We start from the raw sequence: 22,828 nt of genomic DNA, 5'->3' as shown, positions 1-22,828 counted from the left end.
GCGTCTGTAAGTGTGTTTGGTGTTGTTCCCAAATTAACTCTGAAGCCTGCTTCTGCGAAGTACTGCAGTTAAGGACGCATTGATTTTTTTTCACCTGTGGGAAGAATGAGGGACCACTTGCAGGGTGAAGATTGGGCCAGCTGGTCCTGGAGCGTTCAGTTTTGGGGCCTTGCAGATCTCAATCTGTGTTCTTCTCCTTGGATTAAGTCTTCCCAAAGTGGACTTCTTCGGGCCGTTTCTACCCCTTTCCAAAGCCAGTGTCAAGAGACGGGGTGCCCTCCGGGATTCCGAATGACCCAGAGTCCCGCTGGCTACTGTCTCAGCAAGTGACAGGAACCAGCAAGAGCTGAATGCAGGGCAATCTGTCAGGGGTTCTTGTTTTTTGGCTTTTTTTCCCTCCCATATGAAAATCAAGGCTTGTTTTGCCAGAAGATAATTGTAGCCATCTGTCTGACTATATGTATTTTTAAACCTTACCAAACATTCATGCTCTTGAGTGGTCACTTCCACATCAGCACACGATAGTGGCAATTAGGAACTTTGTTTTCTGAGTCCCCTCCCATCTCTCTTTTCGTTCAGATCCCTCTCAACGGGAGAGAATTTGAGTCAGGAATTCACTTAAATGAAATATAAATGGCAATACTTGTGCATCAGAGAGCTGGCTGACCTCAGGAGTTATGCGTGATGATCTTGACTTGTGTTCAGCGTACTTGAATGCTGAGTGTTTTTAAAAACTCTTTTAAAATGTTCTTCACTGTCTGATTGGACCAAGGCAAATACTGTGTGGAAGGCAGTAGGCACAGAATCCTAGAAGAGAGTTAAGCCATGGATGTATTTTGTGGATTGGTGGTAGTCCGATTGTGTGACATTTAATAGAGTAGCCTAGGACAGACACCAGCTGTGTCGGTTTGGGGCTTATTTTGCAAGGGAGAACAGTATAATACAGGACATATATTTTATAAGATTATTTATGATAGTCACCCAAAAAATGATATACAAGAGAGTGCAGGAAATCTGTGCACACAACATAGATCAAGAATCCAGCTGAGGGCCTGGATTCCATGGTAATGTCCTACAAGAGTCCAGTTTAAGACCTAGAGATCATAACAATGCTTCCCATGAATCCAACTGGAGGCCCAGAGCCCATAACAATATCTCATGCAGGCCTGTTTTATGGATCTGCGCTGGGAAGGCCCAAAGGTCAGTGGTGGAATCTAGAAAGTCTGTGCCAGGGGGATGAAGGAGCTGTGCTAGCAGGCTGAGGGATCTGCACTGGAGCCCGGAAGTGATGCTCAGAAGAACCAGAGCTCCCCCGAAAGATAGCACAGCCGTCCTCAGCAACAGTGAGGTCCCAAGCTCCTCCAATGATCACAATGGCCGAGTTCCCATCAGGGAAGCCAACACAGCGAGCTTCTCCAGAAGACCAGCAGAGTACCATCTTCCCCTCCGGAGCCAGGAAGTGAAGCTTAAAGTGAGGACCAGAGTTCCCCCAAAGTGAACCAAAGCTATTCTCAGTGCCAACTGGATCTGAGCTCCTCGGAGGATGAAAACAGCCAAGTTTATCAGGAAAACCAGCATGACGAGCTCCTCCAAAAAAACGAACAACTCCTTACAGCTTCCACCAGCTCCGGACGGCCTTTCTCAGCTCCCAACGGCCTCTCTCAGCTCCCAGCAGCCTCTTTAGTTCCCAAAAGCCTCCTTCTTCTTCTCCAGCTCTGCCTCTTATGCTGCTGGCAACAGTCCCCGGGTGGGCCTCCCACATCCAGCACCATGCTTACTCAGTTCAGCTGGGAGTTATAAGCCAGTTGTCAGTCCACTGCACCAGCGAGCCCTTGACAGCAGCTCCGAGTGACAATGGGTGAGACAAGAATGCACATCAGAATGAGGAGCAGGTCAGACAACAATTCGCAGCAGCGTATCAGTTGCATGAGCTGGAAGCACTTGTAGGGGAATTCGGCCAAGTGGGGGCTGGCTCCGTGGCAGCGGGTCAGCATGTGCAAAGGCTCAGGCTCACACAATGCAGTTATTCAGGCCGGACATTCGGGCCAGAGGCTGCATGACACTCGGTGAGGGTGAGCATGAGCAGATGAGACAGGTGCTTCATGCACATTAATGAGCTTGAGTTAGCTCGTAAAAACTGTAGGGGACAACTTCAAACACGCCTTTTGGAAGAAGACACTCTGGCCAAGGGGTGTTGCATAGGTGTAGGGGGACAGGTGAGCAGCAAGCCAGTTGGGGAGCAGTGGGGATCCTAGCTAGGGGGAGCCATAGCCAAAGAAGCAAAATTGAAGTGTCTGCCTGGGTTCCATGGGTTAGCAGGCTGAGTTTCTCCAGGACAACGACGCGATCACTCACTGGGATGGGCCTTGTGCCCGCAGCCCAGATGTGACTCTGTGGGAAGAAGCAGGTGTTACGAGACCGTGTCAACCATCTGCAGGGCACTGGGCGAAGCTGCCCGGTGAACCGTTGCTGACACTGGTCTGTAACTTAAATCTGAAGTTGCCCCAAAGGTAAAGATAGCGGAAATAAGTCCTTGTCGTATCAGCTGGGATGACTGAGAGACAAGCAAAGACGGTAGTGGTGGGTGGGAGGTAAACTAAATACTGAGTCCCACTTCATAGCTTTGCTTGCCTGTAGGAACGTCTTGTCTTCCGTGGCACCTGCTTGAAGTGACTAGTCTCACCGGTGCAGTTGAGCCTATTTCACTCTGTCCTGCTGTGCAGAGCTGCGTGACGAAGAACGATTGTGGTTTTAGTTTCATTAGCAATAACTGTGAGAAGCACCTCCCGTTCATGTGGCGCTTCCCAGTCATAGTGATGGGGATACCTCATTGTTACTGACCAGTGTCTGAGGCCCAGAGAGGTCGAGCAGTGCACTGGGAAGTAACAGTAAAGCTGAGGACTTATGAATCTTCCCCAATGGCCAACCGTGCTGTCCAGATCAGCAATCCTGTGTTAGAATTCTAATATCCCACCAGTAGTATGGTATGGATTCCTCCATATCTAGAAGCATATCGTGTCTGAGACCTCTAGATCATTACAAGTTTTCTTACTCATATTTTTTTTTTTTTCTTCTTTGGAGACAAGATCTTGCTGTGTAGTTCAGGTTGGCTTTGAACTCACCATGTACCCCAGGGCTAGCCTCGAACTCACGGTGATCCTCCTGCCTCAGCCTCCTGAGTGCTGAGATTACAGGCATGTGCCACCACACCTAGCTCATACTCAATTTTTAAAATGAAAATGTACTGTAAATGTTTAAAATATATAACATGATATTCTTGGTAGATATATACACAGTGAAGGCAAGTTACACTTTTATATGGTGAGTGGGTTAGACATTGAATGTCATAATCTCATGCCTTTTGCAAAACTTGAATTGGTAGATTTTTTTTTTTTTTTTGTACCAGGAATCAAACTCAGGACCTTGCACTTGCCAGGCAGGAGCTTGTGCCGCTGAGCTATATCCCCGGCCCGAATTGGTAGATTTTAAGTGGCAGAAACACAGCGCATTTCCCAAACATCTTTAAGTATCCATGTGTCACAGCTGTTCTAGATTATTAAAATGGGCAAGGAAGTGTATTTTTTGGTGAGCTGTGTGGAATTTTTCTGACTAGAAAAAAAACTTTTATGTGCTTCAAAATAGGAAGTACTTTCTATTTCTGAACAGCCGTTGGGATGACCAGGCTATTTATTCTTGTGGAATTTGGAATCCAGTATGAGGAAAGTGGTACCTTGTCCTGCCTCGTATTTGGGAGCTGTATGTGTCCATGGTCTTAAGCTGCCCGGAGTCACTGTGGCTGTTTCTGGAGTGGGAATAATACCTTTTTATGGGGTGCGAAATGACAGAAGCGCGCGACAAATGCGGTCCCATGGCTCGCAGCTCAGGCGCACTTTGTCTTCACCTGGCTTGACGCTTCACACAGGGCTGTCTCTCCCCAGCTGCTGTTTCTGCTTCTGTGAGGCATGGAGCTGTTCTTGGTCAGCCCCCACCTACAGCAGCAGCCAGTGTCTTAGCGACAGAATCCGCCATGTAGCGTGAAGAGAGGATGTGTTTAGGGTAGCAGGGGAAAGAAAGTGTCCACAACTGTAATTCCCTTTGCTGGCCAACCAAGATTTCAGATGCAGTCATTTGTCTCTCTTGAGTCAGCTGTCGTGAGCTGTCAGCACGGTGGCCATTCGTGACACACTTGTGCTTTAGCAGATTGCAAAGGACCCTTTGGCACACATGGACACAGTGAGAGCTCAGTAGCAAAGACCCTAGTGTGACCTGTCACGAGGGTCCAGTCACATGTCACTTAGCGGTGGAGCGACATTCTGTGGGGTGACAGCGTTGTACTCATGTGAGCGTACAGATGTTAACCAACGTGACCATGTGGTACACACAGCCTGTCCATGATGCGCAGTGCGGCTGTGGTCCATGAGGACTTCGGCCCTTACAGCGCCTCGTGGAGGTTGGATGGACGGGAAGCTATGGGAATCCCGGAGAAAAGAGGGTGGGCAGAAATGGAGTCACAGCAAAGCGAGGCCTGAACAGCACAGGTGCTGCGGGTGGAATGGGTAGTTCGTTGGCATGCGTGGCATGGATGGAGGACCCTGGCTGGGCCGAGCCCCACGTGTGGAGTACGCCAAAGGCAGCCACGCACGTCCAGGGCTGGCCTCGGTCACGTCCGATGCACCAGCACCTGAGCACGGAGGATGGGCACAGCCCTCCGGACATAGGTTGGTAAAGCGTCATGTGGACGTCACTGTCACTGAACACCCCGGGACGGGGGAGAAGTTTCTGGAGGTGAGAACCCTCGTAAACAGCGACGTCCTGTGGGCTGGGCCGGAGCGAGAGAGTGAAACTTGTGTGTTCCTGATGCGAGAGCCTTATTTGCCGGTGGCACTCAACAAAGGTGCTGGAAGGGAGGCATTTTATTACCTTTTCATCTTGGCATTGCTGGTGCTGGAATCCAGGGCCTGGTGCGTGCCAGGCAATTGCTGTACCACAAGCTGTGTCCCAGCCTGACATTTTAATTATAATGAGACAAGGTTTCTTACAACCTTTAAAAAAAAAAAATCCAAGCCAGGTATGGTGGTGCATGCCTGTAATCCCAGCCCTCAGGAGGCTGTGGCAGGAGGATCACTGTGAATTTGAGGCCATTCTGGGCTACGTAGTGAATTCAAGGCCACCCTGAACTACATAGCGAGACCCAGTTTCAACAACACAACAACAAAATCCATGCTAGTCAAATATACATTTTACATTTTCTTTACTTTGTTTTATTTTTTATTTTTAAAGAAGAAACTTCAGATTGTGGATTTTGACCCAAATTAGGTCGGGCTGTCTAACGTCTCTGTTGGTGTGTGGTAGTCCGTTTGTTGACTTCCATGACATATTGTATTTATTTATTAATTGTTTGAACTCTAATGAGATTACTTCCTCCTCTAGAAATTCTGAATGTCTTTTGTTCTTTCCCTACATGAGCTATAATTTGTCCTAGGAGCATCTTGTTTCTGAAATTGAGTTAAAATTCGAGGGTACAGACACTAAAACTTTGCATAATACTTAGGTCCTGTGCATCTTCTCAAACCTCTCTTTGCAAAGACATTCGTATATTACTTTGTACACCCAGAAGTTTTTAGCTGTGGCAAAATACACGTTACATAAAGTTGGACGTCTTAACTATTTTTTTTTTTTTTTTTTTTTTTTGGTTTTTGGTTTTTCTCCGGTACCGGGAACCGAACTCACGACCTTGCGCTTGCCAGGCAGGCACTTTTTGCCGCTGAGCTAAATCCCCAGCCCAGTCTTAACTATTTTTAAATGGTGTTAAAGCACATCCACATCGCTGTCCTTGATTCTTTTCCTCTTGAGAAACTGAACCCTGCTTATTAAACAGCTGCCCCCTCTCCTCTGCTCCCTGCAGGTTAGCTTTCTTTCTTTGTCTTTGTTTAGAATGTTAAATATAGTCTAAACTATGGGTTCACATATTTTTTTCGTATTCTTTTTGCTCAGAATATGAATGTTGGAAGCCCCATCAAAAAGAAGGGTGGACCCTAATAGTGGCATCTGCATTTGTAGAGAGAGTCCTGTTGGAATACAGCCTTACAGTCCTCACAGGCTTGATCTAACTTTCCTTAAAAGGAGAAAACTTTTCCCTTGCCCCGTAGCGCTGAGGATTGAGCCCAAGGCCTTCCCCATACTGGGCAAGGGTTCTACCTCCGAGCTACCCCTCAACCCTAAATGGTGAGAAGTTCTAAATGTGTTGAAATGCAAACCACTTGGAAATTTTTCTTTTCAGTGGGTGCATTACCTGGTGTCTCAAAAAAGTAAAACAAAAGCCTGGTTTGGTGTCTTCCATGAAGTCAGCTGTACGGCAAACACTCTGCAGCACCTTCAGCCTGTGATGTGCCAGGCCAGGGGTGGGGGCCAGGCAAGGCTTCAGCTCTGATTCTGTGGCTGGTTTGGAGCCAGCCTCTCTCCCTCCGCACGGCCACAGGAGGGGTGAGAAGAATGGGTAAAGCCAGCAGCTAATGTGGGGAGAGGGCTGTGGAGCCTCGGGCAACTTCAGTGTAGATTACAAGGTAATGAAGTCCACCTCATTTGCTAGTGAGTAGCATTTTTACTAGAGTCTCAGTGAGCCCAAAATCCTCAACAAAAGGTTAAATCAGCTACCCTAACCTTAGTTTAAGGACACAGGAGCATAAGCTGTACCCCCTACAAGTTTTCCATCAAAATGGGAAAAATCAAGGCTTTCTCACATGAAGCAGTGCAAGTCAGTTATTCACAATATATTAATTTCTTGACACTGTAGGATTAATAGGGGACCATTTTTTGTCCTCGGATGCTGACTGAACTGATGGACAGTTGTGCAGTACATTCCCACCACCTTTGAGAGTCAGACGTGGACATCAGATGGTGTTAGGGATGGGTCCAGCACCAGCCATGGTGAGCCATGGTGTTGGTCATTGGCTACCAGTAACGTCTTCCTGCAACCAGACCAACTTCGATGATTTTGTCTTTCATCCCACCCATGCTGTGCTTATACTTTGGGGGACCGTTGGCTCTTCCTCACAACACACATTTACCCCTCTCCTGAAGACGGTGGCTCCACTGAGCAGCCTGAGATATGTGGAATAATTTTTCTGATCTTAAAGTCATAGATTGGCTATCTTGGCGGCCCTACAGCTGTGTGGTCTGCAGGGAAAAGTACAGTGATGCTTTTCACAAAGTCCGATGGGTGTAATCACTAAGAGATGAGCCACATATTTGCAAATCTGTGGACTGCCTGTGCACAGAAGGGCTGCTGCCAGGAGCACCCAGCTTCCAGTCAGCTCCGGAAGCTCTGCTGATTGGGTGGGGCTGGCATGCAGACCTTGACTTCCTTCCGGTCTGTGGCTGGCACAGCCGCCATGTTTCAATCTAGACATTGAAAACTGTTTCACTGAGCCAGGTGCAGTGTGAACTACTATAAAAGATTCATTAGGTGTCAGACCATGCTGGACCTCCTGTCCCCATAGGAAACCATCCTACCACTCTGACAGAGTGAGTAGTGTCCTTAAAGGATGCTATATGGCTGGAGAGGTTGGCTAGTCAGAAAGAGGTAATGTGGCTGAGAGATTCTAGTGGAAATGAGCATTTTTCAAAGAAAGCTCATGTACAAATGAGTGTAGGATTAGTGGAGGTTTTATGAGTAAATCAATACCTTAAGAAAGGGCTCAGCTCAGAGTTTTTTAACACCTATGCATATTGGAAGAGGGAGTGTAACATATCCAAGATACGGGCATATTAATGGCAGATATACATCCTAACACCAATCAAGGTCAGATGAGTTAGACATAGCGCCACAGCTCAGCCCGCCATATTGATTGCTGTGAGGTGTCTTCCTCTGTTGGCCTATCCAGTTCTCAAACAAGAGATGGGATTGCCTTCTGTCAACATAGGAGAAAAATAACATATTTCATAGTAAAATGAACATTTTTTAATTTTGCAGAATAAAAATAACACTGACCAGATAGAAAGAACTGCTGTTTCAGACAGAATAAATGGAGAGACCAGGCACTCTCAGCCCCTACGTTACCTCTACTGAGAGCCAGGGTGGAAGGAGACCCAGGACACCAGTGGTCAGGCGTCGATGGGGGTGTATGCACCCTCCTTTGAGAGTAGGAAGCTCTCCTTTCTCCAGGGAGTGAGCAGCTTCCATCTTTCTTTCTGGATAAATCTTCCTTACAGTTCTCTGACAGAAAAGGTGGGCTGTCCAGACAGTTGGCGTTTCCAAAGGGCTGAACTTCTGAAAGGACTTTCTTTTCACTAACTGAGGGGAAATTTGCTCAGCATAAAGTTAATGACTGTAAAGTGTTCAATCCAGCGGCATTTCATACATTTACAATGTTGTATAACCAAAACCTTTGTCTAGTTCCAAAATGTTTTCAGCACCCCAAATGGAAAGCCTGTATCCATTAAGCACTCCCTCTCTATTCCTGCCTCGCCAGTCCTTGAAAGCCCCCAGCCCCTTCATTTCTGTGGATCTGCCTGTTCTGAGTCTGGGTCTGGATACCTGGTAGCCGCACAGTCCTAGCGCACATTGCAGAGGTAGAGTCCAGAGCCTTCGGCATTGAGTGCCCAGGCACTGACCCTAGGAAACTCTGCAGCTTCTGTTTTGCTGGACAGAGGTTTTTGCTTCATTTTCTGGCCTGTGTGTTGCCCCAGAATGGCAAGATGGTCACCGAAGCTGCAGATGAGTTCCCACAGCCCTTCGCAGAGGGCACAACTACTGGAAACAGACCTAGCCGGCTGTACATAGCGTAGCATTTGCCGTTCTGTTTTCAGATCACCATTGTGCGGCATTCTGTGTGTTGACGGTGTCGTGCGTCCGCAGCTGCTGACCAGCTCCGAGCTTTCCCAAATCCCCACACAGGAGCTGCGCTTGCCGAACAGCAAGTGTCTCCCGCTTTGTCACCTTTTCTGCCCACTGTTCCGTTCTGGCTGCAGGAGGACGGAGGAAAGTGGCACAGACAGCTCTTTGTGCCGGGAAGGGATTTGGATTAAGGGATCAGCCTGGCAGGGGATTTGGGGCTGGGCACCCGCCTTTCTCCGGTTTACCTTTCCCCCAAAAGCCCCTTTGAAACAGCTCCATTCACTGGCACAGAAGGGAAGGCCTCTGCGCCCGGAGGCGTGGGGACAGCGGGGACAGAGACGTGCAGAGCTCTCTGTCACCACAGTGTAGGTCTTGCTGACCCGGGCCATCCAGTTCTGCCTGGTGTGCAGCGTGGCAGGAAGGTGACGCCCTGGCCGTGGTGCCCTGGCCATAACGCTGCCCCTGTCCCCTGCCCGTGTGCTTGCAGACCTACATCGGCTCCATCCTCGCCTCCGTGAACCCCTACCAGCCCATCGCCGGCCTGTACGAGGGCGCCACCATGGAGCGCTACAGCAGGCGCCACCTGGGCGAGCTCCCGCCGCACATCTTCGCCATCGCCAACGAGTGCTACCGCTGCCTGTGGAGGCGCCACGACAACCAGTGCGTCCTCATCAGGTGAGCTTGGCCAGGGGAGGCCGGGGCGGGCCGGGCTCGGGACTGGCTTTCCGCAAACGTGGGGGAGGGACTGCTGCCTTCTCAGAGGAAGGACGTTATTTACAGCTTTCAGAAAGCAAGCCCTCGCTCAGAAGAGCGGCCCAGGGACTGTGCTGGCCGGCTTTGTCTTCAGAACAAACTCTATTCCCTCTTTGATCCATTCTCATCTCGCCCCCCAAGTTACCTTAATTTTTCTTTAGTGTATTTCAGTTATGAGGCATCATCTTTCTGTTTAAGGAAACGTTTCCTGATTCTTCCAAATTTAAAGTAATTCATGCATTCTAGAATGCTGGTCAGAGTGGTTGCCTGGCAAGCCTGAGGTCATGAGTTTGATTCCTGGTACCAAAAAAAAAAAACAGAATGCTGGTCAGAAAGCTTGTATACTTGAACTTGGCTCCTTTTTTCCCCTTTCTCATCTAGTATGATACAATTACTTTAGATTAAATTTCCCCAAATTTAAGAAAAGTTATTCATTGAATGCTTCTAAAGCTTACTTAAAAATTAGTAACAGAATAGAGGGTAAAATATATATATATATATATATGGGGAATGGTACAAAGGCATGTTTGTTTCAATTATTTTCTTCTCCGATTTGGCTATTCATTTTAGCTAAGACTAACTCTTTTTTAAAAAATAAAGAACTAGGAATCCTACCATTAAAACCTTTGTCATTAGTAACTTCCTATAAAGCAATAGAATATTTTGAAAAACTTCCCAGGCTGGGAGTGTAGAGCTCTTGCTGAATATAATGCCCTGCGTTCAGTCCCCAGCATATATATGATACGTATCTCAATTTGTATTATTGCTATTTCACACTGACGTCCTCACACAGATTCCAGCGACATCCTGTCAGATCCTCTGATCACTGTTCATGTTAGAGTCCTGTTCTAGAGATGACTGACACGGCCCCGCTGATGTCCAGAGCCGACGTGGTGAAGGTCACTTGCCTCACGGTTTCCATAGAGTAGCCAGACGCGTCATACATGTCACCCGTTCCCCCTTCATGCGTTTATTCCATCACGCATGGAATATGGCTGTTGCTGAAGAGCAGTGGTCTAGTGAAGCCGCTAGTGTGAAAGACTGTGATGTGTCTGACGTGGCTTTCTAGTCCTGAGTTGTGGAAAAGTAATTATTACATTAAGAGGAAAGGGATTCGGATTTGGGAGAGAATAATTAAAAAGTACCCAGCCCTCCAAATTTCTAATTCAGAAGATGTAAGACGAAAGAGACAGATGGAGAGGCGGATGTTATCTTTAGCTGTCCAGCCACTCGGGCTGGCCCACGGTGCAGCCCCAAATCTGGCAGGCAGGCAGGCACACAGACAGACAGGCCCAGGTGTCATGGGCGCGGCCAGGTGACTGGTGGCCGTGACCGATGCGGGAAACCAGTCCAGGGGGTGGTGAGCAGACCTGAAGGGCTGAGCAGACCCCGCTGGGCCCATCCCTCTCTTTCCTTCGGGCTCTCCCAGCAAGGAAGGGCGGGCCTGCCAGGGAGGCGGGGGAAATGCAGAGTCCCTTAACCCAAAGACACATGGGACTTTACTGTCCCCATGGGCTGTGAAACAGTGGCCGACGTTTCTGGAGGGCTGTGGTGCTGGACTTCGTGCCAACCACTCGGCAGACATTAAGGCCCCGAACCTTTCTGAGGTCAGGACGCCTGCAGGTGTCGCCGGAGGGTGACTCCCAGGGAATGTGTTCACACCGGCTGCTTACCTGTCATCCTTGTGGTGGTTCCTTATTATTTTAACAAATGAAAATGACATGTATGTGCAGAGGTACACTCGTTCTCTCTGGAAGCATGTGGACAGACAGGTAGATGTTCCAGCTTCTCTTTATCACCCGCTAACGCCCCAGTTGTGTGGGGCAGGGAAACAACTTGGGTAGAGAACGGTTGTGTTCAGTCAGGGATCGTGCTAATTTGCAGCTGATCAGAATGAAACTACCTGCTTAATACTGAAAGAGCGTTTAAAACTCATAGGCCCAGTAAAAGAATTTGAATTTTCACTCACTAGAAGCACTAGTTGTGAGTAGTTTTAGGTGGTTTTAATAAAAAGTTTTCATTGAAGTTAGAATTAAAGGTCACTATTTCAGTATACAGAATACAGTTCCATAAGGTAACAGAAAAAAAAGTAATCCCTATAAGACTATCAGATTGTTGTCCACATTTAGGTAGCTAAATACTTGCCGTTGATAATTTGTCATGATTGTTACTTTCAGTGGAAAGATGAGCGCATGCTAAGGTATCAGTTGCTAGACAGCACAGTTTAGGGAAGACAGTGAGGAATCAATGAGATCATTGCGTGTGTGCGTGCATGCGTACGGGTGTCATGAAACGGAAGGGGGTTGGCACTTTCATGCCAAAGACAGTGGTATTTAAAACTAAGGGGGTGATGGGTGGGGAACAAGTCCCAAACAGAAAGCCCCATTCTGTGATGCGGAGGTAAAAGTAGAGCTGTATTTATCTAACCTAATTCAGGAAACATGGACGTTAAGAACAAATGTCTCGCTAAGATGTGTTATTATATTAATAGATTTATCCAGATTTTTGTTTGTTTTTTAAGTGGGGGTGAGGTGGGGCGGTAGGAAATAAGAGAAAATTAAGTATAAAAGCAGTTGCTGGGTGGGTACGGGAGCCCCATTTAGAGTTCCTTGGGATCATCTGCCCCCTGGTGGATACAAAGTATTTCACCATTTCCAAAACATTTTCTCTTGCTAGTGTTTTTAAAATCAGAAAATACTCAATCCTCAGCCTCCCCAAATGAGTAAGTCCGTAAATCAGAAAATAAGCCTATTTGGAGCTAAGTAGAAGTTTATGGTTCCATTTTCTATCACTCTGTGATTGTATACTGCTTAGAGTAATGAGGTCACCAGCTATGGTGACGATATCAGCCCCCGTGGCGTCTGGTCCACACCACTTTCTTTGATTTCATTTCAGGATTGTTGCCTGTCTTAAGCTCTAGCTTTATTTTACCTTTCTGTACATATTTAAATGGAAATGTATGCCATTATCACCTTAAATATAAATATGGAAAAGTACAAAGATGTAAATTTAAAACTCACTTGAGAATGTTTTTTCATCTAATAAAGTCAGCACTTGACCTTGGTTGATCTAATACATTTAAACTTGACTTTAGTTGTTGGTACATTGTGTAGGGCAGGTGAGATTTAGTTTAATTTGGTCTGTTCCCTTTAAAATAAAGTAGTGTCCAAAGACAAAAATCACAACAAATTTACGTATAAATCTAATTGGCTTTTACCCACCATTTGTGAATCAGATTGACCATTGTTCTGCAAAATAGAATGAGAGTTCCTCCCTGGAAAATAAATAGCGAGGCAGAGGGCTCTGTAATGTGGGGAAAAAAGGAACCTTAGAAAACTAACTGATAAGTTAGTTTCTTATAAAGGTTAAAGCACCAGAAGAGATTTTCCTGACGTAGGTAGACTGCAGTCTCCTGTTTTCCGGAAAAACTGTCTGTTTTGGGATCTCTGTGCTCCCACAAGCCTCCATTTAATTATGTGGCATTTAGCAGGAGTGACTCCATTTTGCTTTGGTCTGATTTGGGGGGTCTGGTGCGGGAGCTCAGAGTAAAACAATGGCCTTCCGTTGTTTTTGCATCACAGTGAGCAAGCCTGAGGCTCTTTTCTCCTGGAGCCCCGGGAGCAGGACTGGGTGAATGTGTGGTAGAAGGCCCCCATTCAGCAGCTGTCAGTCAGAGGACGAATAATTTGAATAATTCAGAGTGACTTCTGGCTCAGGGTCTTTGATAGCTTTGTATGTTTGGGGTTTTCAAAAAGAAGCAGTTTCGTTTTAACTGTGTCTTTTTATCTCCTGGAATGGTAATTGGGTGTTTGGTCTTTTTCTGTTTCTAGAAATATATCTAGAAATGATGGCTTTGGGATGTGAAGGAAGCGTGTGTCCCTGGGGAGACAGCCTGGGAGGGCAGCTCACAGGAGCGGCCCCGCTGCATTGTGGGTGGGGAAACTGAGGCTTGGGAAAGTTGAGTGACTTGCTAAAAAGATTTTAGGTGTTAGCAGCAAACACAGGCTTTGAACTGGAGTCTCTGGCATAACAGAATCCAACTTCCTGGAACAGGTTGTGCTTAAGAGCTTTTCTTAGTTCCCTGAGGCCTTTGGCCTTAATGCTTGAGAGAGGAGAAAAGTCTCCAGCCTTCTGGAAAGCCAAAAAGTCGCCTGATTTATGTGTTGTGAAAAAGTATGTGACTCGGGGGAGTTCAATTCACGGGAAAGGAAATGCTTGCCGGGGGAGTCGAGTGAGAGGGACAGAGAAGGTGCGTTTGAAGTGTGAGGCTGAGGCCGCCTGTCGCAGCTCCTCTGCTCTGCGCTTGGGGAGCAACCACTGACAGTGTGTGAAGGGACAGAGCAGGTTTCCAAAGCAACTTTATTGCAAAAGCAGGCAGCAGCAAGGATTTGAGGGCCACAGTTTGCTGACTCCGGCTTGGGATCGAGGAGGCTGCCAGCCCAGAAGACTGTGCTAGGAAACCCGAGAGCCCGAGGGCCAGGGACGCTCAGGCTGGTGCCGTCCCCCCGGTGTGCTCGGGTCGCTCCTCCCTGCTTTCCTGAGGATGCTGCTTCATCTGAGCCTCGCTGCCCTGATTCTGTGATCTTTTTCTGTGCGCTTTTACTGAATCGGTACTGCCGTCACTCAAACACATCCCGTGTGGCCATCCCTGGGAGAGCCCCGCCCACTGCCCTCCACGGTGCTCCATCCTGCTGGTTTCCCCCGGCTTCCCTGGCCTCCCCTCGGCTCCGCGCTCAGCTCTCACGCTCTACTTCCGCCTCTCATGCGCCTTTCCTTCCCCCAAGTCTGTCTGAGCACCCGGATGCCCACGGCTGCCCGGGGTCCTGAAGGGATTCAAAACATATTCCCCTCTCATGGTCACTTTGACTTGGGGGAAGAGCCGGAAGTCACGAGGGGCCGGGCTGGTGAGTAAGCTCAAGCGGGACACGCTGTCACGGTTGACAAGCCTGCCCTGCCCTTGGATGGCACCGGCAGCGGCTTTCACCGCGTTGTGATTGCGCCTCGTAAAGATGTGTGATTTAATCGTTCGCCGTCACCATGAGCACCGTGCGCAGACGGCCGCTGCTGAGCGGTTCCCCTGGCCACTCTCAGCCCCTTGCGCCTGGCCGGCTGCTCCTGCTGCGGGGAGGGCTGCAGTGGGTCCTCCTGTGTGCCCGAGGACACAGAGGTGAGGAGGGCTGCAGTGGGTCCTCCTGTGCGCCCGAGGACACAGAGGTGGCTTCGGCAAGTACTCAATAGCTTCTTCCTCACCGAGTCTGAGGAACGCTTCCATTTTCAGTAATTCAACCACCGCAGCTGCTGCGAAGATACCTATTTCTGTGAGTGTGGAGAACTGTTCAGAGATTCCCTCGGAGCTGTCAGTTGCTGTTTTCTCCCGTGCATGTCGCCGGTACCAGTCCTGTGAGGATGAACATGTAGCCCTGGACAAGCGAGGCTTTGGTGGCTGGCAGAGGAAACCCGAGCCAAAGCTGGGCCTTCTGTTATCTCACACAACACCAGGCTGGGCGGGTTCAAGGTGTTGGGCTCAGCCGCAGCTGCTGGGCTTGTCCGACTCGCTTGACTTCTGCTTTAGATCCCAGGCGAGTGTGGATTCTTGGTTGAGATGGGTGTGGATTCTCAGGCATCCGCGTCTACAGGAAGGAGCCATTTGTCCATGTCCCTGTCCATGCAAACCTTGCTAGCATCCCACAGCGCCCGACACGAGGTCCCTGTGGCCAGGCTCTGTCACCTTCGCAAGCCCTGCCGCCACACCGGTGTGTGTACTGGGGGGTTCTGCGTGGCCCCGGACCAGCAGGGCTTCCCCGAGGGCTGTGGGCCCCGCCTGGCTTGTGTGGTGTCCTTTCTGAATCGTTCCCTCTTGTGCGCCCCTCTCCGCGTTTGCAGCACCTTCCTGCCTCCTGATGACGTCCGATCTCGGCACTGCGTTATGAATTCTCCGACAGTTCGGAGGGCCTCTTGGGGGAATGCCACCCTCAGCGGTTCGCAGCCTGCTGCCGCCCTGGTGGTCATCCTCGGTGCCGCTGCTCAGCCTTCCCTCACTTTCTCGCTGCTCCTGCCCGCCCCACAGCCCCGAGGGCAGGGCCCCGCACAGACCTGACTGGGCCTCTCCCTCCGCATCTCACGCCCATTCTGTGTTCTGCATCCAGGACTCGAGTGCTTCCCGCCTAAGAGCAGCAGCCCGAAGGCCACTCCTTAGCGGACTCCCCCTGCCGCTCTGCTCTTCGCAGGCCAGCTGGGTGGTCAGTCTTCGCCCGTCCCCCTCTGTGCCCTGGTGTGGTCTGGCTAGCTAACCTGTCACCTGTCTGTCACAGCCTGGCTCTCGCTGAGGACCTGTCGAGGCTGACCTGGCTGCCGCGCGCCTCCTCGCATTCCTGCCTCACCGATGATCCTCCCCTTCTCCTTGCCTGCCGCCCTCCCTGGGCCGTTTTCTCAGGCGCCCACAGACCTGCTTTCTCGCTGCCCTGCTCGGGCCGGATCGCGGTGTTCACATCTCCTTCGCCACCACTGACGCACGACCTCCAGGGGACCTGGGTCAGACCGACCTGGCATTCAGTTCTGCGGGCCTAGTGTGGCTAACGGGGCTCACTTGTGCACCCACAGGGTCGCTCACTCCCTCGTCTCCTCGGCTGATGAATGGTTTCGTTTTGTGCACATTTATCTGCTTTAAGCTTTCCAGAAAGACGCTGTTAATGTGCTCGTTCATGTAGCCAGTATGTAGCAGGTGGGCGGCAGGAGGCGTGTCGGGGTGCGGCAGTGAGCCAAAGGCAGGTCCTCACTGTCGCACAGCTTCCCTGCTGCACCCCCATCTTCTGACCTCCACTTAGGGAAAGCTGGGCTGTTGCAAACCAGAAACGGGGTGCCCTGCAGGATGGGGGCGCCCGCTGCCCTCTCTCAGCCCTTTCGCAGCGTGCACCTCACTTCCCCACCTTCCCACGCTTTTTCTCTCGAGGCCTTAAACAGTGCCTGTACTTAGAAGCGCGCTTCTGCCTTTTGTCTTTTAGCGGTGAAAGCGGGGCAGGCAAAACCGAAAGCACCAAACTGATCCTCAAGTTCCTGTCGGCCATCAGCCAGCAGGCTTTGGAACTGTCAGTGAAGGAGAAGACTTCCTGCGTGGAGCAGGCTATCCTTGAAAGCAGGTTTGTCTTTTATTCACTTTCTTGCTCCAACTGGTAGGACTGTGGTGTATAGGAGTTAAGAGTGGTTAGTCTGGTTTCTCTTTTTCTTGGCTTCTCCTTCACAGTTCCTTAAGAAACTGTCAGGACGCATGCGCAGTGCCTCCCAATAACTGCCACAGCTCCTTCCACTGCAGGTGCCCCGACCCTTCCTCCTGGGCCAGTTAGAGATGGTGCCTGGATGTGGGAGGAGCAGTCTTGGCCTCCTTCCTCCCTGGGGTTCCACCCCAGCTTCCTTTGTTTCTGAAGGACCTGGACGTTAGTGTGGGACTTTGTGGGGACAGTAAAGCTCTGTAGGGTTTTTAATGCCATTAGCAGCAGAAATGCTGACTGTCAAGCACTGTGTAAGAGCGGGTTCTCTTAAGAGCGGGCTCTGTCCAGCGTTCAGCTGGGAAGGCTCAGGGCAAGCTGTGTGACATCGTTTGCTGACCCCAGCAGCCGTGGGTTCATCCTCTCATTCACATGGATGTGCAGGATAAACCCACAGCAGTGTGCTAGGGAGATCTGGCTGTGGGGATGTGGACATCGTCATCCTAGAGCCTCTGGCTGCAGACTTGTCGCCATGCCTTTGTCCACTTGGCCGTTTCTGAGGGAGGCCCATTCTCAGCCCTGCTCTGACAGTGCTCTCTGCTGCCCTCCTTCCTCTCACAGCCCCATCATGGAGGCTTTCGGCAACGCGAAGACGGTGTACAACAACAACTCCAGCCGCTTCGGGAAGTTCGTTCAGCTGCACATCTGTCAGAGGGGAAATATCCAGGGCGGGAAGATTGTAGATTGTATCCTGCTTCATCGAGTTTCGTGCAGTGTCCGAACTCGTTGATCTCAAGGACTGAGAAACTGCATGAGAAACATTTCCTACTCTGCTTCTGCCTTGTTATTGCTTTAATGTTACTGTACTTAACGTTTTAATTATTCTATGAGATGAACCATTTTGAATGGCTCTCCAAGCCAAAAAAGATTGTGCTCACCATTGTATTAGTCCACTTTCTGTTGCTGTAACAGAATGCCTAATTCTGGGTACTTTAAAAGGAAAGGTTTTTTCAAAAAGAGTCGAATAACTGAGTGTGGTGGTGCACACCTGTGATCCCAGCACTCAGGAGGCTGAGGCAAGAGGATTGCTTTGAGTTCAAGATTAGCCTGGGTTACATAGTGAGTTCAAGGCCAGCCTGGACTACATAGCAAGATCCTCTCTCTAAAAAGCCAAAGTAACAATAATAATAAAGGGGTTATTTTGGCTAACAGTTTTGGAGGCTGAACAGTGCAGTAAGGGCCTCCTGTCAAGACAGCGAGAGAGGGAGGAAGAGAGAGAGAGCACCCAGACAGCTGACCTCAATTTATAGCAGCCCATTCTTGAGAGGACTGATGCACCCACAAGATCAGCATGAATCACTTGTGAAGGCAGAGCGCCGAGACTGACTGGACCATTTCCCATGGGGCCCCTCTCTAAGGTCCTGCCCCCCAGAACCCCATGTACTGGGACCAAACCGGCCGCACAGGACCCTTGGGGACCCTCAGACTGCATCTAACCACAGCAGTCACCAAGCATCAGGTGTTGGTGTAAACCCACCAGGTGGTTTGGTACCGATAAGGCAGTGTCATGTTTGAAATTCGATTTAGGTGAAACAATCTATGCTTCATTTGCTTATCTTTTAATGGTAGAAATTTCAGTGTCAGCACAACAGGCAGCCCTAATTGTTTAGGTAAGAAAAGGAAATTAGAGACAGTTGCTGTTTGTTTTATCTTTGTTTTGTTCCTTGACTTGCCATTGCTTTTCACATGAAGATTTATTAGAAAAAGTAAGTTCAGATGATTTGATTCACATTATTCCACAGTAACAGACATCAGTGATTATCGCTTTGTAGGAATTAAGCAGAGAAAACAGCTCTGAGTGCAAATTTGATTTCTCTCCACAGAACCGAGTAGTAAGGCAAAATCCAGGGGAAAGGAATTATCACATATTCTATGCACTGCTGGCTGGGCTGGGTCCCGGAGAGAGAGGTGAGTGAGCAGGCAATGCCGAAGTTCGGTTCACAACTCACTCCGCATTTAAAACACAGCAGGAACTGCCTAGGTGTCTGTCTTCCTGCTGTTCGCTTCCCACAATTGCAGTGAATGTACACTTTGCTGTGAGTTCAAGGCTGGCTAGAGCTACATAGTGAGTTTAAGACCAGCCTGGACTACATAGTGAGATCCTCTTTAAAAAAAAACAAAACAAAATAAAATCATAGAATGAATTCTTTTGAATCCCTTGTTATTCTAGCCAGTGGAATGCTGATGTTACATTCTTTTTCTTTCTGTAGAAGAATTTTATTTATCTGTGCCAGAAAACTACCATTACTTGAATCAGTCTGGATGTATAGAAGATAAGACAATCAATGACCAAGAGTCCTTCAGAGAAGTTATTGTAAGTTACTTTTTTGTTTTCTTCTATTAGGAACGACAGATTGCATTTTCCATTTTAATAAACAGTTTTTAAAAATGCAGATGGAAATGATTACATTTGAACAAAGGTAGGGGGTGGGTTTTCCATCTTTTGGGGTCACGGTGAGGACCGGCTTCCAGGGGAGGGAGCACAAGGGCTCTGCTGCGAGCCAGCTGAGGGTTGGGGTCAGGACAGGGCATGGCTCACCTGGAGCAGCATCCCTGAGCATGCGCCCCCCACCAAAATAAAACCAAAAAAATCTTGGGTCTCTCAGAGACACATGTGACTCCTATTTTTCTTTTAAATTTCTGTTAGTTTTATTTGTTCATTTTAGATATACATTGTGATCACATTCATCATAGGGAATTTGTACCTGTACAGGATATATCTTGATTCTTTTTCTTTTTCCCATTTTCCTCCCATTTTCCTCCCCTCCCTTCAGCCCCTTTTTTCCACCTTATTTACAGAAGCTTTGTTTCCTTTCTTCTCCTCCTATTCTTTATTTTCCCTTTCTTCTTTTCCCCTCCCCCTCCCCTTTTCCCTTTTTTATTTGAACATTTTCTTCCCTTTTCCCCAATATCTGTTATACATTTTGGTCCTTATTTATGCTTTGAGTTTCTCACATCAGAGAAACAGTGGGATATTTAAATGTGTGTCTGATTTATTTGACTTAGTGCAATCTCAAGATGCATCCTTTAGCCTATAAATTCCTCAAATTTATCCTTCTTTATGACGCAGTAATACTCCATTGTATAAGAATATCACACGTTCTTTATCCATTCTTCTGTTGATGGGCATTTGAGCTGTTTCCAAGGTTTAGCTATTACAAACTGCACTACTGTAAACATAGGTATGCCTATATTGCAGTGGTATGATGCTTTTAATTCCTTCTGGGAAGATATAAAGAAGAGAATAGCTGGGTCAAATGTAACCTCTAGTTTTAGTTTTTTGAGGAATCTCCACACTGATTTCTACAGTGGATTCCTTTTTCCACACAGCCTTGCCAGCATTTGTCATTGGTTGATTTCTTAATGGTAGCCATTCATTCTGGGATGAGATAGAATCTCACCATTGTCTTGATGAACTAATGTGAGGACAAAATATCAGATCTAGAAGACAGGGTTGTGGTTTCCTTAAAAATAGCAAGGGACCATGAAAAATCAATGCAGTACCTTCAAGATGATGCAGAGAACAACATAAGATTGATCAGAGTCAACAAAAAAGCAGGACACAGCATAAGAAACCCATTCACAGATGTCATGGCAGAAAACTTCCCTGGCAGAGGAAAAGACATTGCAGCTATGACCGTATAGCTTTGTTAGGCATAGAGAACTCCAACTAGCCTTGACCAAAAAAAACTACACCAAGGCATGTAATAGTCAAGATTCCAGAAATTCAAAACAGAACAGAATATTAAAAGCTGTTAAAGGAAAGAAACAAATCACCTGTAAAGGAAAGCCCCTCAGAGTCACAGCTGACTTCTCAGCACAAGTCAAACCTCCTTAATGCAAGGAGAGCATGAAGTATTTCAAGCTCTAAAAGAAAACACCTTCCAGCCCAGACTGATGTACCCTGCAAAGCTATCTGTCAGAATTGATGGAGAAATAAGATACTTACATGGCAAAGAGCAAGACCCCTAATGACCCAGAAGCCTGTTCTTACTGTGAGTCCCAGCTGTTAGAGCTGGTGGTCGCTAGGGGGCACTTGCAGCAGAGACTTGCTCACCCTGAGGGGTCAGAGACTCCTGTGGGTCCTGTCTTCCTCTTGGGGTTTCAGGTCCCGGTTCACAACTGTTTCCTCTTCCTGTTAGCAACAAAGGTCTTGAGGGACTACTAGCTGTATAGCTGAACTGAAATGAGAGGTTTTGGCATTTGAAATTTGATCTCATGACCAAAGGACCTCTCATCTAGAAAGGAAGGGAGATTTGTGCATAAAGCTGACACAGTGCAGGCACCTCACAAATTGATCCTGGTTATGTATTCTGTTTATAGGACAGATTTGTGTGTCTTTAAATATTTCTTCTACAGTTACTTTTTTTAAAGTGTTGGCCCACTAGAAATATTAAAAACTCAGCTGATATTTATTAAGATCATGAATATGACATTTTTGTTGTAGAAGTTCTAAGCAAAGACACAGAAATAGACTTTGGGGAAAAGGAGGGGAAAATATTCCTTTCTATAAGCAATAGTAATAAATAATATAATTTCCTCCTAAACCTATGTAAATCAAGAATTGAGGAATAGTTTAAAATGTACTCTACTCATTAAATGAGGTCCTTTGTAAGAAGTAAAATTCATGTTCAGGTATATTTAATAATGTGGAAAATTGTCTACTATAGAAGAATTGAGAAGAGGGTAGGATGTAGTTCAGTGGTAGAGTGCTTGCCTAATAGGTGGGAGGCTGTGGGTTTCAACTCTACAGTACCTTTTATTTAAAAAGATAATCATTTTATATGTCATCTATATAGAAATTATACATGCAGAAAAAATTGGATCAAGAATATGTACCAAAGATGTTACCTCTTGTAGCAGAATTCTAGGCTTTTTATTTTATTCTTTTTTGGGGGGAGGGTGCCAGGAATCAAACTCAGGACCTTGCCCCCCCCAGGCAGGCACTTGTGCCACTGAGCTATATCCCCAGCCCTATTTTATTCTGTTATCTTTCTCTGTATATTCTGTTTTTACAGTGAACACATGAACAGTTTAATGATGACCATATTCCTAATACCATAATTTCTATAATGCAGTTAGTGTCTCTGTGTCTATGGGCTCTGTACCCATGGATTCAGCTGACCACGGAGCAGTTACTCCCATGATGATTGTGTCGGTACTGAGACATGCACAGGCATTTCTACGGCACTATGGCATAGGCAGCACAGTACAGCACACAGATTTCTGCAGCATGTATGTGGTATTAGGTAGTGTAAGTCAGTTATGCAATATTAGATGTACGTGGTATTTGATTATATAGGGTATTAGATATTATAAGTAATTTAGAGGTGATTTAGTATAAAGGGATATACATATATTATATGCAAATATTGGTCCATTTTTGTGTGAGAGACAGGGTCACACTATGTAGTCCAGGCTAGCCTTGAATTGATAGTATTCTTCCTGCCTCAGCCTCTTGAGTGCTGGGATTACAGGTGCGAGCCACACCTGCCTTTATATAGATGTCTTGAGCATCTCCGTGGACTCTGGTGTCCTTGAAGGGTCCCAGACTGAACCTCCTGGGGATACCAAGGGGCAACTTCTAGTAACACAGTCAGCCACCAAGAGTGCCGCCTGGTTCAGTGATGGCATTAGCATCTTTGGCTAAAGTGGGTGTCGCATCCCACACGTGTGAACCACAGCGGAGAGAGTGCGGAGAACAGACGGACGTCACTCCCGCACCGTGCTGGAGAAATGGAAAGATCTGGAAGAGCTCATGCTGTGGCATTTTATAGAGCTGACCTCAGTGTTGCTTCCCAATATCCAGGGCCTTCTAAATTCCTATCCTTGTACTTTAATTTCAGGGAGCCCCTTTTCTCAGGGGAGGTGAGATCAAAGGGCAGGGGCCACGTTTTGTTGAGCTCAAGAACAATGTGTTTCCAGAATGTGTTAAAAGGTGAAGGGAGAGAAATTATGTCTGTGAATTATGTATGAA

The 22,828-nt window shown here is 47.7% G+C and overlaps 1 protein-coding gene across 1 annotated transcript in view; it reads left to right on the top strand.

The window, feature by feature from the left end:
- Positions 1–22,828, top strand: part of Myo10 (myosin X) — a gene marked incomplete in the record, with an annotated part of 159,551 nt that overhangs the window by 46,975 nt on the left and 89,748 nt on the right. The window contains 6 exon segments of the mRNA XM_005386137.2: positions 9,324–9,511; positions 16,591–16,725; positions 17,413–17,537; positions 18,544–18,557; positions 18,675–18,759; positions 19,062–19,165. Coding sequence (XP_005386194.2) covers positions 9,324–9,511; positions 16,591–16,725; positions 17,413–17,537; positions 18,544–18,557; positions 18,675–18,759; positions 19,062–19,165 — 651 coding nt within the window.

This window comes from Chinchilla lanigera, unplaced genomic scaffold (assembly GCF_000276665.1).
Source record: "Chinchilla lanigera isolate Chin_1 unplaced genomic scaffold, ChiLan1.0 scaffold00025, whole genome shotgun sequence".
NCBI lineage: Eukaryota > Metazoa > Chordata > Mammalia > Rodentia > Chinchillidae > Chinchilla > Chinchilla lanigera.
Note: the sequence above shows the minus strand (reverse complement) of the source record. Positions and strands in the feature narration are given on the sequence as shown.